Source organism: Phocoena phocoena, chromosome 16, assembly GCF_963924675.1.
Source record: "Phocoena phocoena chromosome 16, mPhoPho1.1, whole genome shotgun sequence".
NCBI lineage: Eukaryota > Metazoa > Chordata > Mammalia > Artiodactyla > Phocoenidae > Phocoena > Phocoena phocoena.
This window is the reverse complement of record NC_089234.1, coordinates 77068812-77084227: the sequence shown is the minus strand read 5'-3', so window position 1 is coordinate 77084227 and position 15416 is coordinate 77068812. Positions and strand designations below refer to the sequence as shown.

Below are 15416 nucleotides of genomic sequence, written 5' to 3'. Positions count from 1 at the left end.
GGATGTCGGGTGAATGTCTTTTGCACATGGGAAGGACATGAATTTGGGGGCCAGAGAGTGGACTGTCATGGGTTGAACTGTGCTCCCCACCCCAAAAAAATTTTGTGGGCATCCTAACCCCCAGTACCTCAGAACGTGACCTGATTTGGGAATAAAGTCTTTACAGAAGCAGTCAAGTTAAAATGAGGTCATCAGAGGGAGCTCTCATCCAATGTGACTGGTACCCTCATAGGAAGGGAAAATTTGGACACAGAGATCCCCCCAGGACAGTCTGTTATCAGGTGGTCAATGCATGAACCACTTCAAGCAACCCGAAGGTAGTGGAAAACGGGTAGATTTTGAAGTCAGAAAGTCCCAGATCCAAATTCTGCTGCTTCCTTTGCCCTGTGACCTTGGGCACTCAGTATGGATAAAGGAGACGCTTGGCCCTCTCTCAGGGTTACTGTGAGGATGAAACGGGGCTGTGTGTAAACCAGGCAGCACGGGGCGATGGGGTGGGTGGGCGGGGAGGGGTACTGGGTAAGTGGGAGCTCTAATTGTAACTGGGCTTCCTGTGTTGGAGTGACCTTCACCTGAAGATGCTCTTTTCACCTTTGGGGCCCCTACTTCTCACCACTCATGGACTTTTAAAGCTGGAAGGGCACGTGGAGGCTCTCTGTCCCCCCTCCCCCTGACTATTACAGATGAGGCACCTGAGGCCCAGAGAAACAAGTAACTGCAGCTGGCCTTGCTTGCTGTCCCCTGGGGCCTCCGGGAGCCAGGCCGGGTGCCCGGCCGGGTGCCCTTCCAGCAGCTGAGTGGCGTCAGCTCACCTTTTGAGGACCTCCCCAGAAGATGCTCATGTGAATTAAACATCATTCTCATTGCCATCGTGAGAGCCCCTTTGATCAATTACCAGCTAATTTGGGGTGACCTCTGCCTTCTTTAGAGTCACCAATCCAGGAGAATGGAGGCAGCTTTGGGACAGTAAAGCAACAGCCAGGATCAGGAGGAAGGTCCCCTCCCCCACCCCGGCTGAGCTGCCGGCCTTACCACCTCGGAGCTCCCACGATCCCCCTTTCTGTTTTGGCTTCTTCGTGCCCCATCTGATATCAGAGCCTTGCCTAGAGGCCCAGCCTGCTGTTACCTGGGGCCTGTAAAAATAAACATTTTAAAGCTTCTGAGTAAACTATTTGATTTCATACTAATAATGTAAACATGTGGCTCCAAGAGCTCTCAGAAATACTTTAGGACAACTGCTTCTAGACTAGCCTCAAATAACCAGGATCAGCCCTCCTCCAAATAATCTACACAGCACGGGCCTGTGAGAACAAAGGTGTTTCTGCGTGAACTACAGCAAGGGCCGGGGGAAGGCCCGGGGTCAGCTAGAACAAGTGGAGCGACAGCGTGGGCCTGGGTCTGTGAGCGGATTTGGCAATAACATGTAAGGAAGAACTTCATCCCCAGCCTGGTCTACGTCAGAAGCTGATACAACGTCAGAAGCTGATACGGTCACAACCATGCGAATGAAAATAATAAAGACCTGAAAGTGCCTCTAAGACTGGTCCTAAACCTCTCCTGATGGCCTGAGCCTTTCCTCATTGCCCTCTCACTTTGCTGTTGTGCTTCAGAAAGCAACAAAAAAAACCCCCCTAAATTCTCTGTGCCCTTCCCATCTTAAATTCCGTCTATTCTCAGAGGTTTCAGACCAAAGCAAGAGACTTTGGGCCTCCAAACACTTGTGGTCCTGTTCACCCCATCACCCTCTGAGGCACAGATTCTCAGGGGGAGTCGTTCCCAAACCTGACCTGACCAGAATGATGATGATCAGCTGGGTGTGGGAACCAGCCACGTGGACCTGCTCCTGTTACAGAGGAAGAGCCAGAGCCCGGGAACACTTAACATGAGTCATATCCAAGGTCATACCGCTAGACTCATTCAACGTCAGGCCACTAGGTCTCAGCGGTGTGGCGGTGAGGACCCAAGCCGCCTCCTCCCAGGCCCTGTGTGCCTTCCCTTTAACTGTCCTGTTTGCACTCTCACTGCTGCTTTTGGGGGTAATTCTGCCTTTCCCAGCTATCTCCTCCATTTTCTTCTCTTCATCTTTTTCCTTCCTCACGTACTAATGTCTCTGTAGGAAACAGGCCTAACTTGTCATAGACTTGGTGGGCAATAGCTGCACAGGATTCCTATTAAAATTCCACCCCCCTAGTGGAGGTAAGCTTTTAAAGTATTATCATCCAGGGAATGCCCTGGCGGTCCAGTGGTTAGGACAACACGCTCTCACTGCTGAAGGCCCAGGTCCAATCCCTGGTTAGGGAACTAAGATCCCACAAGGCCGCGTGGCCAAAAAAAAAAGTTTTATCATCCAGATACACTTTGGTGAAAATTAAGCGGTTGACACTAGGCTGTGATAGGAGGGAAAGAAAGGACTGGAGGCTACTCATGGTGGCTTCTACTACCCGCTCCCCAGCCAGGAGCTAGACATGAGAAGGATAGAAAGGAAAAACTGGAAAACCGAGTGCAGGTGTCCGGCTGGACCTATTTGAAGTATGCTTATGTGTCCCATTCTTTTTCATCTCTAGGCCTTTGCTATGCTGTTCCCTCTGCCTAGAATGCTTTTCCCTCCCTGACTTCTCCTGGCTAGCTTCAACTCATCCTTCTGGACTCAAGTGTCATCTCCTCTATAGGCTCCTCTCTACCCGCTCTTCACTCCCCACCAGACACCCCAGGCTAGGCTTGTGTTCCTCCTGTGTTTCCATATCCTTCTGCATTTCTACCATCTTAACACCAAATGCTCTGTATGATAATTGCCTTCTCCTTTCCTTGGGCAGCAGGAGTTCTGTAAACTCAGGGTGGAGTTAGCAACACAGTTTGTTCTTATTTTCTTTACATTGACTTAAATCCAGGTCTGAGTCTGTCATCTACTGGGCTGGCAGGAAATTCCATTTCAGTCCAAACTGGGGCCTGGCCCCTTCCTTAGGGTCATATAGGAACCTAAGAGGATGATGTGGTGCTTGGAAAAAGAGGGGCCTTGAATTTTTAGTGCATCCGGGTGGGCTTGATGTCCTTGTTGTCCAAGCCTGAGAAGACTCTTGAGGTCCAGGAGCCCCCTGTTTCTCTTGCAGACCCAAATCACGGGTTTGTTTCTCTGTGGGGCTGGGAACCCTGAGACCCAGGGGTTAGCCCCCTCTGTGCATTCCCTGATGTGGTCTTGCCACCTCTGGGCTCTGCTAAGGACCACGGCACAGTCCCCACTCGTGGAGCTGCAGTGTCTGTCCCCTGCTCCATGGGGGGACACTGGCAAAAACTCTCTCCTTTTGCCCCCGCTCCTCTGGGCCACCTCCTTTAATCCCTCCAGTGACTGTAGCCTGTCATAAAACAAAGAGATGTTCCCTTCACACTGCTTCTCCTTTGGGCATTGTCAACACCTGCGGGGAGAGAAATGTGCGAAGTCTGGACACGTTCTCAGATGGGAAACATCTGGGGAGAACAAACAAATGATCTCCATAAGTGGACCTGTTTTGTTGGTTTGGATCCCCCAAGGCATTCCCAGGACCTAGTGCCTGGGCCACAGTATGTACTTAATGAAGATTTGGGAGCAAAATGAGAGGTGAATCTTGATTGGCCCAAGGCTGGCCACTTAGGGCTTTGCAGGTCGTGTAGTGACTGCACAAAATACCGAGGATCCCATTCAGACGGATAAGTGGTTGTCGAGCAACATAGTTTTTTGGCAGATGTTTCGTAAACTGTCTTGGAAAGGGGGAGCTTTTTTTCCTAATTTTCTTGCTCAAAGTTATAATCAGATTGTTGCCGATAAGAGACCAGACGAGAAACTCAGGCAATGCTTTATTGGGACTCTTGCTGCAGCATGAGGGGTAACAACAAGAAACAGGTGCGCTTTCTTGCTTGCTGTCCTGGGGGGCGCGGTGAGCTGGGGTGAGAGTGGGAGCGGATTGGTGGGTCGGGCCTGAGGTGTGGCTTAGGTGGCCTGACCACCCCCTTTGTGGTGCTGTGTGCAGGGATCACGTGCAGTACCCTGCTTTTGCTCCCGGCACCTCAGAAATGGCAGTTGGTTTGTGTCCTTTTTGTATTCTTTTCTGTATGTTGTTCATAATTTGCCCAACGGCACTTGCATGCAGTTATTTTTAGTCTTTTATAGTTTCTTTGTACTCTGTTGCTTGAGGAGATGTTTGTCCAGGTGCAAGCGCTCCAGTAAAGGGTCCCAGGTCCCAGCCTGTCTCAAAATTCAGTATGCAAAAGAGTCATTAATATCACATTCACCTAATTTGTAGTTGTTTGTACCTCTGAGTATTTGTAGATATTTATAAGTAAACTGTTCCAAAATATTTTTTTAATGTAGTTTATTAGTCATCATCACTTTCTTGATGCAGCCTGAACTCATTCTTTCTTATTTTGTCTCCACTAATGACTGAAAGTAAGCTTTTCTCCAAACTGGGGTAGCTTGTGTCTATGTGAAGACAGTTATCAAAGGACACACTGTGCTTCTGAGAAGTTAAAGAAAATGCTCTCTATTTGTTCTCTTTACAGATCATTTGACAAAGGAGCCAGTGGAAGACACAGACCCTAGCACTATATCCCTTAATATGGTAGGTTACAACTTTTACATTAATGGTGATGACTCGTTTTTCCTTTTTCCCCTTTGTTATTTCTTTATATTTTTTATTAGTACTTACATGAAATTTGAAACCCTAAAATAAAGTTTTCCAAGATAAATTTCTTTTTCATGATATTTCTCTGTGACATAATAAACTTGGGATTTCTCCAGGTTAAAAATGGTGTTAGACTCTGTTCTCATTTTGCACATATCAGAAGTGGTCTTCTTAGGTTACGTGAGGTCTTTATCTGCTTGTCTACTTTTAATACTATTTTTAATTACCAATTCTTCAGAAATCAAAATATCTAACTTGAGATCGAAAGAAAAAACAGGACAAACTTAAAGTTAAAGGCGGCCTGCTCATGTGTCAGTTGGGCATACACTGTTGATTTACCTCTGTTACCACTTTTTTTTTCTTTTAATTTTTAAATTTTATTTTTGGCTGTGTTGGGTCTTTGCTGTTTCACGTGGGCTTTCTCTAGTTGCGGCAAGCAGGGTCTACTCTTCGTTGCGGTGCACAGACTTCTCACTGTGGTGGCTTCTCTTGTTGCGGAGCACGGGCTCTAGGCATGCGGGCTTCAGTAGTTGTGGCTCGCGGGCCCTAGAGCTCAGGCTCAGTAGTTGTGGCGCACGGGCTTAGTTGCTTCGCGGCACGTGGGATCTTCCTGGACCAGGGCTAGAACCCGTGTCTCTTGCATTGGCAGGCGGATTCTTAACCACTGCGCCGCCAGGGAAGTCCCTCTTCTGGCTTCTGATGGTCGTTGGCAGTTCTTGGTGTCCCCTGGCTTGTAGCTGCTTCACTCCATTTTCTTCCTTTGGTGGCACGTGGCCGTCTTCTCCCTCCCTGTGTGTCTGTGTCTTGTTATCTCTTCTCCTCTTACAAGGACGTCTGTCGTATTGGATTAAGGGCCTACCCTACACCAGTATAACCTCATCTTAAGTAATTCTATCTACAATGACCCTATTTCCAATGAGGTCACAGTCTGAGGTACTAGGGGTTAGGACTTTGAGGTAGTTTTGGAGGGGACACATTTCAACTATAACATTCCTTCCAGGATTAAATACATGGTCCTTGACATGGCAGATGAGGTCCTCCATGACCATGTCTCAACATCCCCCTGATGAGCCAGTTGTGTGTAGCTATTTGCTGCTCCACAAATGCCCCACGCCCTCCCCCCGTCCTGGGATACCCATAGTGCTGGCCCCTCCCTGCTTCCTCACATAATGAACTCCTATGCAACCCACCACTCAGCCCAAGTGTTCCTTATCTGGGAAGGCTTCTCAGCCTTGGGGCCTTCGGGTGCTGCCTTATCCATAGTCCCTACTTTTTGTTTTTTTTTTGCGGTACGCAGGCCTCTCACTGTTGTGGCCTCTCCCGTTGCGGAGCACAGGCTCAGCGGCCATGGCTCACGGACCCAGCCGCTCCGTGGCATGTGGGATCCTCCCGGACTGGGGCACCAACCCGTGTTCCCTGCATCAGCAGGCGGACTCTCAACCACTGCACCACCAGGGAAACCCCATGGTCCCTACTTTTTATCGCATTGTGTGGGAATTATTTGCTTGCCTGACTTCCTGCGAGGCTGTGCTGACCGTCTTCCCATATGCAGAGTGGGGCACGAAGCAGGCAGCAGTGTTAAATGAGCCAAGCTTCCCGAGATCCTAGAATGGCAGCCTTCCTAAATCCCTTTGCCTCCTTTGCAGGGTCTTCCATGGAAACTGGCTCCATTATTTTGTGTCCAACCCTGTCTTCCTTTTCCACCTCCAGCATGCATCTGTCCTACAGGCTGGCCCGTCTAACAACCACCTGGGCTTGCTCCTCCACGCCCACCATCTGCAATCACCATGCTCCTTTCTCGTGGTCCTCTGAGTCCTGGGCATTCTCTAGGCCCATCTCAACTGTCGGTCTCTCCAGGAAACCTGCACTTGTTTGTTCATGTAGTCTGAACAGAGTCAAAATCTGGGGATGCACAGATCATGGACCCTTCTCTTGAAACACAGTCTGTCTGAGGAAATAGACAAATACTTTGAAAAGAGCCTGAGAAGCACTATGGTACAGATGTGTTTTCCATGCTCTGGGGAGCAGAGTATGGAGAAGGATTTAGTCTGGGGGAAAAGTATTTGATTTTTAAGTTCCCTGTGATTGATGATTGATTGATTTCTTTTTTCACTCAGGATTATGGTTTATTACAGCAAAAGTATTCAGATTAAAGTCAGCCAAAGGAAGAGGGGCATAGGACAGGGCCCAGGAAAGTTGCACGCATGGAGCTTTCAGCTACCCTCTGTCAGTGACGTTGTGTGGACAGTGTTTACTTGTCTCAGGAACGATGTGTGATGATACACACAGAGTATTGACAACCAGGGAAGCTCACCCCACGCTTGGGGTCCAGAGTGTTATTGGGGCTCAGTCACGTAGACACGCTTGACCACCAGTGTGTCTGACCTTAGACTCCAGCCCCTTCACAGGTTGAACTGATACCGTAAAGATGATTGATTGATTTCTTTTGTGGAAAGGGGTTGGAGGCTTCTAGAAGGTTCTGAAACTTTACTGCCTAGCTCCAAAGAAACTCCAAGGAAAGGCGTTTAAAACAGAATCTCTGGTTCCACATTTGTTTCTTTTCCTCTTCTGTCCAAGGAAGATAGTGATGAGACTTACAGGAGAGTTGGGAGGTACAGCTTTTTTTTAGGCTGGAGGACTGACTATAGACCCAAAGGCCCAGATGCAGATGATGGTGGGAACTGAGCCGGGGTCAGAGGACAGGCTAGGGAGATTGGGTGCATCCCCACTCCTCTCATGGAAGTCTTTAGAAAATGACTACATTGTATAATCTGCAGTAGAAGCTTCCAGAAGCTTAGGTACCTGCATATTTGTTGGTACCAACAAAGAAATATGTGATTATAAGAGCATTTGCTATTTTGAATTCCCTGTAACAGTACTGCCCTCAACTAAACCGTTGGGGAATTGTGCATAATTGTGCATAATGGGTAACTAATTTGTAGATCTTCGTGCAATTAATGGGATAGTTACCTTTTGACTCCTGTCCTAGTCAACCCGTGACAGAGCTCTCCAATTGTGAGTACTGCCCAGAACACATGCTTATTGGCCCGAATGAATGTCACAGAAATGGTGAGAAGAGATGGGTCTGTCCCCATAATTCACTAACAGAAATGTCCCTCAATTTTGAGCTGCAGGAAATAGAAGAGCACTGCAGAAAAGAGAGTAAGTGTGGTTTAGTGGTCAGAGCTGAAGGCTTCTTCTGTTTCATGTTCCAGCATTAACTTCTCATCCACCTTGGTTTCCTTTCTATAAAATTGAGAATGAAAGCAAGCAATGGGTCAGGCATATTGATAAATCCAAGGCTAAAAACTTGCAAGGATTTAAATTAAAATCATGACTTTCCCAAGACAAAGCTTTCTCTTCACTTTGATCTTATACTTGACTACGGTGTTTAAAAATAACACTCCTCTTTTGTTGGTCTCTACAGTCAGACAAATATCCCATTCAAGACACAGGACTCCCTAAAGGTATGTACAGTTAAAGTAGCAATTTAAACTTGTGATTACTTTCATATCTTGAACAAAGCATTAGTCAAAGTAATTTTTCATTTTTTAAAATTTTAAAACAGAAACATACTGATAATTTAGTGCATGATTTGACCTTCTCTGGTATGAATTTTCTTATTAAAATGTAGAAATTATTTTATAGCAAATTACACATCAAATTCCTATGGTGTTTTTTTAACATGCATAAAATGAAGAAAGCCAGGACTGTGAGTTGCAAGTGTCAGAAATGTAGCTCAAATTAGTTTAAAATGGGGGGCGGGACTTGGTGGCTTAGAGTCTTTGGGTGCTGCTAAATCCAAGCATTTAAATGATGTCTCAGGCTCAGTCCCCCACTCCCCCCACAATGGCTCTGTCTTCTGTGTTGGCTCCATACTCGAGCAGGCTTTCCCCACTTGGTGGGAAAGATAGTCTCTGACACCTCCAGCTTTACTTGGTGCAGCTAAAGATGCCGGGGCAAGAGGGAGCCTTTCCCCCAGCACACATGGTACAATTTTAGGGGCAAATTGTGAAAGGAGCAGTTTGGTTGTGTGGCCATCCCTGTATCAGCTGCTGTCGTCGGAGGATGGAGGGGTGACCAGGTCTGAGCCCTGAGGTTGGAGGGTGGGGGGCGGAGGGCATGAAGTCAGTTCTACTCAAACCACAGTAAAGAGGGTTCTGTTAGCAGACAAGGGGCAAGGGATGCTGTCAGACCCCAAAGCAAAAAGAGCTTGCTTTTATGATCCACAGGCGAATGTCTCAGGCATGGTGCAGACCATAAAGGCCTGAGCCTTTCCTAATTTCCCCTGGGGCAGCCTCCAAGGCTGTATCCAGTATGGAGGCTGAGCTGCCGCTTATCGCCCTGGAGTGTTTACCTTGTGCTCTGCTGACCAGCCAGAGAGGAGGGGTGGGGAACAATCAGATCTGAGCAGCTTCAGAGATGGCAGGGACACCCCGGCTTCCTGGAGAGGAAGGACTTCCCAGCACAGCCTGCTGTGGGGTTCCCCAGCAGCCCTTGTGGTGATGGGTATCACAGGGTCACTGGGTTGCAGGGTTGGGAGCTCCCTGGCAGGGCCCACCTGTGGTTAAGTCTGTAGTTCTGCCAAGTCCCCCTCCCTCATTCTCTACTCACCAGACTCTTCTTCCTGCTCTCTGAAATGGCATCATTAGAGTTTCATTCCTTTTGCCCCCTGTGCACGTCCCAGGAATGGCAGTGGTGTAGGGAAAAGAGGCTGAAGGCCAGGTTTGAGCCCAAATCCTGGCTGTACTAGGGGAGGCTTCTCCCAAGCACACTTTGTCCTTTCCCCTCTCCATGAATGACTTCTCAGTGTCCTGAATTCCCCAAGCTGTGATTGCCTAGTTCAGCAAGAAAGTGGAAGGTGCAAGCCAGGCCACCAGGACGAATTGGAGGCCGTGTTGGGCCGTGTTCCTTGGATTTTTAGGGTGCACTGAAGAATTACCTGGGGAGCTAGTTTAAAATGCAGATTCTGGGCCCCGCTACTCCAAAATCATGTGGTGGGTCTGGGGTCAGGCCCAGAAACTGGTGTTTTTAATGCAAACCTGAGTGGGTGGGACACAGACCTCCCTTTGAGAGCCTGCCTAAGAAGCTTCAAGAATGTGGTGTGGGGGCTTCCCTGGTGGCGCAGTGGTTGAGAATCTGCCTGCCAATGCAGGGGACACGGGTTCGAGCCCTGGTCTGGGAAGATCCCACATGCCGCGGAGCAACTGGGCCCGTGAGCCACAGCTACTGAGCCTGCGCGTCTGGAGCCTGTGCCCCGCAACAAGAGAGGCCGCGACAGTGAGAGGCCCGCGCACCGCGATGAAGAGTGGCCCCCGCTTGCCGCAACTAGAGAAGAAACGAAGACCCAACAGAGCCAAAAAAAAAATTAAATAATTAATTAATTTTAAAAAAAGGATGTGGCGCGCCACATGTAGGAGACATGTAAGAGACACCCAAGCTGCCTCCAGACCGCCAGCTCTGAGAGGACTCAGCAGTTGACCTCATGGCTTAGGGTCCCAGTGTCCAGTCTGCAGTGCAGAAAGGGCAGTATTACACCGACCTCCCAGGGTGCTTGTGAGAATTCAACGAAACGAGACTGGAACAGCACCTGACTCCCAACAAGCATCTGACGGGTGTGGAGGGAAATCTGGCAAAAGAATCGTGAGCCATCAGGGTAGAGGACTGTTGAAAGCTTTTGTAGCGGAGAGGCAAGAGTGGAACCACCGTTTTAGGTAGACTGGGCCGCAGCAACTATTCGAAGACCTTTTCTATCACTCTTGGACATGATTTTCTGTTTTAAGAGAAGAAGATTGTTGCTTAATAGCCTGATAATACAGTAACTGTACCGTTGGGTTTCTCCTAGAATTTGAGTTTTACAAAACCTTAATTAAAATTAATTAAAATGGTGGTGAGTTGACAAGTAACTCCAGATCTTTCCTCTGTCCTTATTCATGGGGGGGGAGGGGAAGTGTTATTAAGCACCGAATTTCTTATCTCCAAGAAATACGTCGTCTTCCATGTAATATCCAACATTTGCATTTAATAACAATTTAATGTCTGCAGTATTTTTTTCAAGCATACCATAATGGAGCCAGTATCATCGTTAAATGCTTATGGTAATTTTCTCACTGAAGTTGTTTTTAGGGAAACAGAGCCCATATATAATTAGTGAAGAGACTAATTTACAGCTTAAAAGTAAACGTAGGCTTCCTTGGTGGCACAGTGGTTAAGAATCCACCTGCCAGTGCAGGGGACACGGGTTGGAGCCCTAGTCCGGGAAGATCCCATATGCTGCGGAGCAACTAAGCCCGTGCGCCACAGCTACTGAGCCTGCGCTCTAGAGCCCGCGAACCACAACTACTGAGCCTGCGCTCTAGAGCCCATGCTCCGCAACAAGAGAAACCACCGCAGCGAGAAGCCTGTGCACTGCAACGGAGAGTAGCCCCCGCTCTCCGCAACTAGAGAAAGCCCGCATGCAGCAACGAAGACCCATCGCAGCCAAAAATAAAAATAGATAAATAAATTTATTTTTAAAAAAAGTAAATGTAATCTAATTATATTAAGACCAATTCAGACTCTGACACTTAAGTGAATTCTAGGGGGACTACTATATTTAATAGGGGAGTCATTTGTAATTAGCTTGAACCATTTCCATATGATTTTATAAGTCCTCAAAATGTATTTTCTTAAGAAAATTATCATGTTTCACAAAGTCTTCATTATAATTCTAGTATACTCGTACTTTTCCCCTGGACAGTACAACATAGTCCCTTAACACGGTCCACACTAGAGTGGCTCTCAATAATGTGCTTTTACCATAAATCAACTGTGGGACTCTAGTGTGATTTCAACGATCAGCACGTTTTTGAGGTGAAACGTGTTGTTATACCTGTTTTCTTGGCGGGAACAAATGTGTAGCTTCTGCCTCCCCTGATTTTAGAGATTTCGGGAGGTTCATTCTGTCAGGCTTCTGTTATGATAGGTGCTCTGTGAGGATGTGTAGGCACCAAATTCAGGACTAATTTAAGATTGGAGTTTATCTTATATCACAGAATTCCTGTATCTCGTAGAAACTACTGGCTTGAGGGTTCTGAAGGAAATGTGACTCTTCATATTTTGAGAGAAAAATGTATTTGGAAAAATAATTCTGATTTTTGAGGCACTATTCCTAGTGAGGGGAAATTGCACATAACTACATCATAAAGCAATCAAAATTTTACCATCTTCATCTTCTCTGGCATTACTGCCCTTCCATTGTTCAAAAAATTTAAATAGCAGATGTAAAGTTAAAGAGAAGTAGACTGATTTTATTGTTAATTATTTTGAGAAATTTGAACTTAAGCATGGATGATATTTGGAATAATTCGTTAACTAAATGTAGAAGTAGTAGTTCAGTTTGAAAAAGGAGAAAATAAACAAGTACTCAGGAGATCACCAAAATAATTCCTAAGTAAAAATGTCTGCCTGAAAACTAGCAGGCCAATGTGTTGTATTTTAGATGATTTCTCATCTTGCCAGTTGACCGACAGTATCTTGCTGATAGGTTTCCTTGTTGTAACATGAAACTAAAAGCCCCTCCTTCCCGCACGATTTACCGTGACCTGGTCCCGCTCATTCCACAAGTTCACTGCCTTCCACCCAGCCATGACGGAGAGTCCTGACAGTCTCCTCTTTTAGCGAACCAACCCCTCCCCCAGTTATGACACACATACAAAGGTGGCCATTCTTTTTTTTTTTTTTTTTTTTTTTTTGCGGTACACGGGCCTCTCACTGTTGTGGCCTCTCCCGCTGCGGAGCACAGGCTCCGGATGTGCAGGCTCAGTGGCCATGGCTCACTGGCCCAGCAGCTCCGCAGCATGTAGGAGGATCTTCCCAGACCGGGGCACGAACCCGTGTCCCCTGCATCGGCAGGCGGACTCTCAACCACTGCGCCACCAGGGAAGCCCTGAAGGTGTTTTCTTTTATAGAGGGGAGGGAGAGGGGTGCAACCACAGGAATGCTTGGGGGACCATGTAAGAAAAGTTGCTTTTTAATTTCAGGCTAACATTGCGTCGGGAAATAAAAAGCCCCACGTGTCCAGTAATGCTGGGTTAACAGTTATGACACTGGCTATTGTGAGAATTAGTATGACTGAAGTCACATGTCTGTGACTTTTTGCTGTGAAAAATTAGTGTGCATCCGAATTCTGTGGGGTGCTTGTTAGGTGTCAGATTTCTGGGATCCCTGAGATTCCAATTCAGAAGGTCTGGAGTGGAGCCCAGGAATCTGCATTGTTAACAGGCAGCCCGGGTGATTCTGGTGCAAGAGAGCTGGGACTGTCTTGAGAAACAGAAGGCTAGGTAAGCTCTCTACTGCTCCAGCTTAAAAAGATACCATATGGAATCTTAATAAAAGACCGTGCTTTTAGTTTAAATTTTGCAGATAATGATAAGGAAAAAATGGCCTTTAGTCAGAATTGTGTAGGCAGCAATAAATATAGCCCCTTATATGAATAAATCTATCAGCCCAGCCTATAATGGGTCAATGAATGTTAAGGAATGTAAAAATAAATAGGTGAATTCATCTGTCACTCAGTCCTAACTTTTGAACCTTGAATTAAATGATTCTCTATTAAGGGCTTTATTAACGCTAAGATTTTACATGCCACTAAACATTTCTTTCATAACATAATATATTACTGGCGATTTTCAAGGTTAGAGTGCGATGTTGAATTCTGTGGTTAAAGATGAAAATCTGATGGAACAAAATCAGTTTTTAATGCATTTGTACAATCTTCACCACAAGTTGGGGAACTGTGAAGTTAACACATATGTAAGACAGCCTAAGGATGGAATTTCCTTCCCACCAGTTAATTCTGAAAGGTGTTAGACATTTCACATGCCTATCATGTTCCTTTGACTTTCACTGGCAATCCCCACTTTAACCATAGAACTGAAATGGTTTCGGTTTGACTTTTAGGAGAGTGAGCTATGAAGACAAGTATAATCCCACTCTGCTCTCTGAGAGATTTAGTAAACTGTCAAACAGTGAACACCATGGAATCTGATGTAAGGTTATCAGAGGGGAACGTGTTTGGACTACCTCCTGTTCACCCTGTTGGTGAGGGAGGGATCCTGCCCTGGGGTTATGGGGATGGCCACACACAGGACACCTGACACTGGGCAGATGAGATTGACAGTAGCTTGTGAGTCACGGATATTCACAGCCTGGGGAGGGAGGACTCTGCACCCCATGCAGGGTCGCATGGGGGTTGCACTTGGGAACAGAGTGAACAGCTGGGGGCTGTGGGTGACAAGCGCTGTCCTATCAAGAGGGTGTGTGACCCCTGGTTCCCAGGGAAGGATATGATGACTTGTCTGAATAATTCTGTGGTCTGGCAGGGAACTGAAACCCACTGCTCAGGGATAAGCAGGGACTGTGCCTGGTCCCCTTGGAAAGGAGCGTTGTTTAGCTGGCGGTCTTATCCACAGGAGCAGAGCAGGGAGGGGAACTTGCAGCTGGGCCATTCAGGGTCCTCCTGGTTTTACCAGATGTAAACAGCACATAATATTGAGTCTTAATTTTAGGCCTTACAACCACGGAGTATGTGCTTTCTTTATCAAGCTTGCATCTTTTTTTTTTTTTTTTTAATCCCTAGCAGAGGAGTGTGATCCAACTAGTTTGAACTGCCCAACAAATTCTGATGTGCAACACCAGGTAAGAATAATTTCAGTTGTATTTTCACCCTTAGGTACATGCTAATCCAACTAGAATTTATTTAGGAATTGTCTTCTAGAGCTTTAAAAATAAAGAAAGAACAGGATTTTTAGATAATAAGTTTGGAAATGATCTTTAAGCATCCCAGTAATGTAGCACATCTATACAACTTCTGTTACTTATAGTAACTGAGGTAGCTTTAATCCATTTTTTGGAAATAAATATCTATCCAGATGCCAAAAACCATCAGTGTTACTGAGTTAGAGAGTTGCTTTCTTTCGTGTGTAGTTGGTATGCTGTGGATAGGAACTTTTTAAAGAAGCCTCAACAAAACTGGGTAGTTTAAGAACATTTTTGTAATGTTTTATAAAACTTTTACTTTGTTCAGATATCAGATGTCAAATTTTAACATGTTATTTTGATTGTCCTTTTCCAAAATACATTTATTGTTTTCTGATTATAAAAGAGTGTTATTTTAGACTTCAGATACAACAAAAATGTACCAAAAGGTTGAGAATCGCTTGTCACATTCCATTGTTCACCTCTTGAGGTACATCCTTCCAGAAGCTTCCTTGGGTCACCGTGTGCTTCAGTTACTACTTGTACTTTCCAGCCCATCTCTCTTCACTCACTCAAAGCTCATTAGCAAAACTGCACAATACCTCACATCTGTTAAACTATAGTTAGAACACTAAATGTCTCAAAAAGGATGTCTTGCCTCAAGATAGACTGGTTGGGTCCTGCCCTCTTTATAATATTGATACCAAGTTAATTTTTAGCAAGACAGATTTGAAGTTTTGTTTAGTCTTCCTTTTAAAACATCATTCAGTAATCATTAATAGTGATATTTTTGGATAATCAAATCACTTTTTGTAGTAAAGCAGAGTTATACAATAGTTGATAAAACAAGCCATTTTAATCATAAACACGGTTCTCCTGAAAATTGTCAGTGGTGCTACTTTTTTTTTTTTTTTTTTGGCGATATGCGAGCCTCTCACTGTTGTGGCCTCTCCTGTTGCGGAGCACAGGCTCAGGATGCGCAGGCTCAGCGGCCATGGCTCACGGGCCCAGCCGCTCCGCGGCATG

At 46.1% G+C, this 15416-nt stretch overlaps 1 protein-coding gene across 1 annotated transcript in view; it reads left to right on the top strand.

Annotated features, from left to right (window-relative positions):
- EDARADD (EDAR associated via death domain) overlaps nt 1-15416 on the top strand; it is a 53057-nt gene that overhangs the window by 4586 nt on the left and 33055 nt on the right. The window contains exons 2-4 of the mRNA XM_065893934.1: nt 4531-4589; nt 8080-8119; nt 14272-14330. Of these exons, the coding sequence (XP_065750006.1) occupies nt 4531-4589; nt 8080-8119; nt 14272-14330 (158 nt within the window). The remainder of the gene's footprint in view (nt 1-4530; nt 4590-8079; nt 8120-14271; nt 14331-15416) is intronic.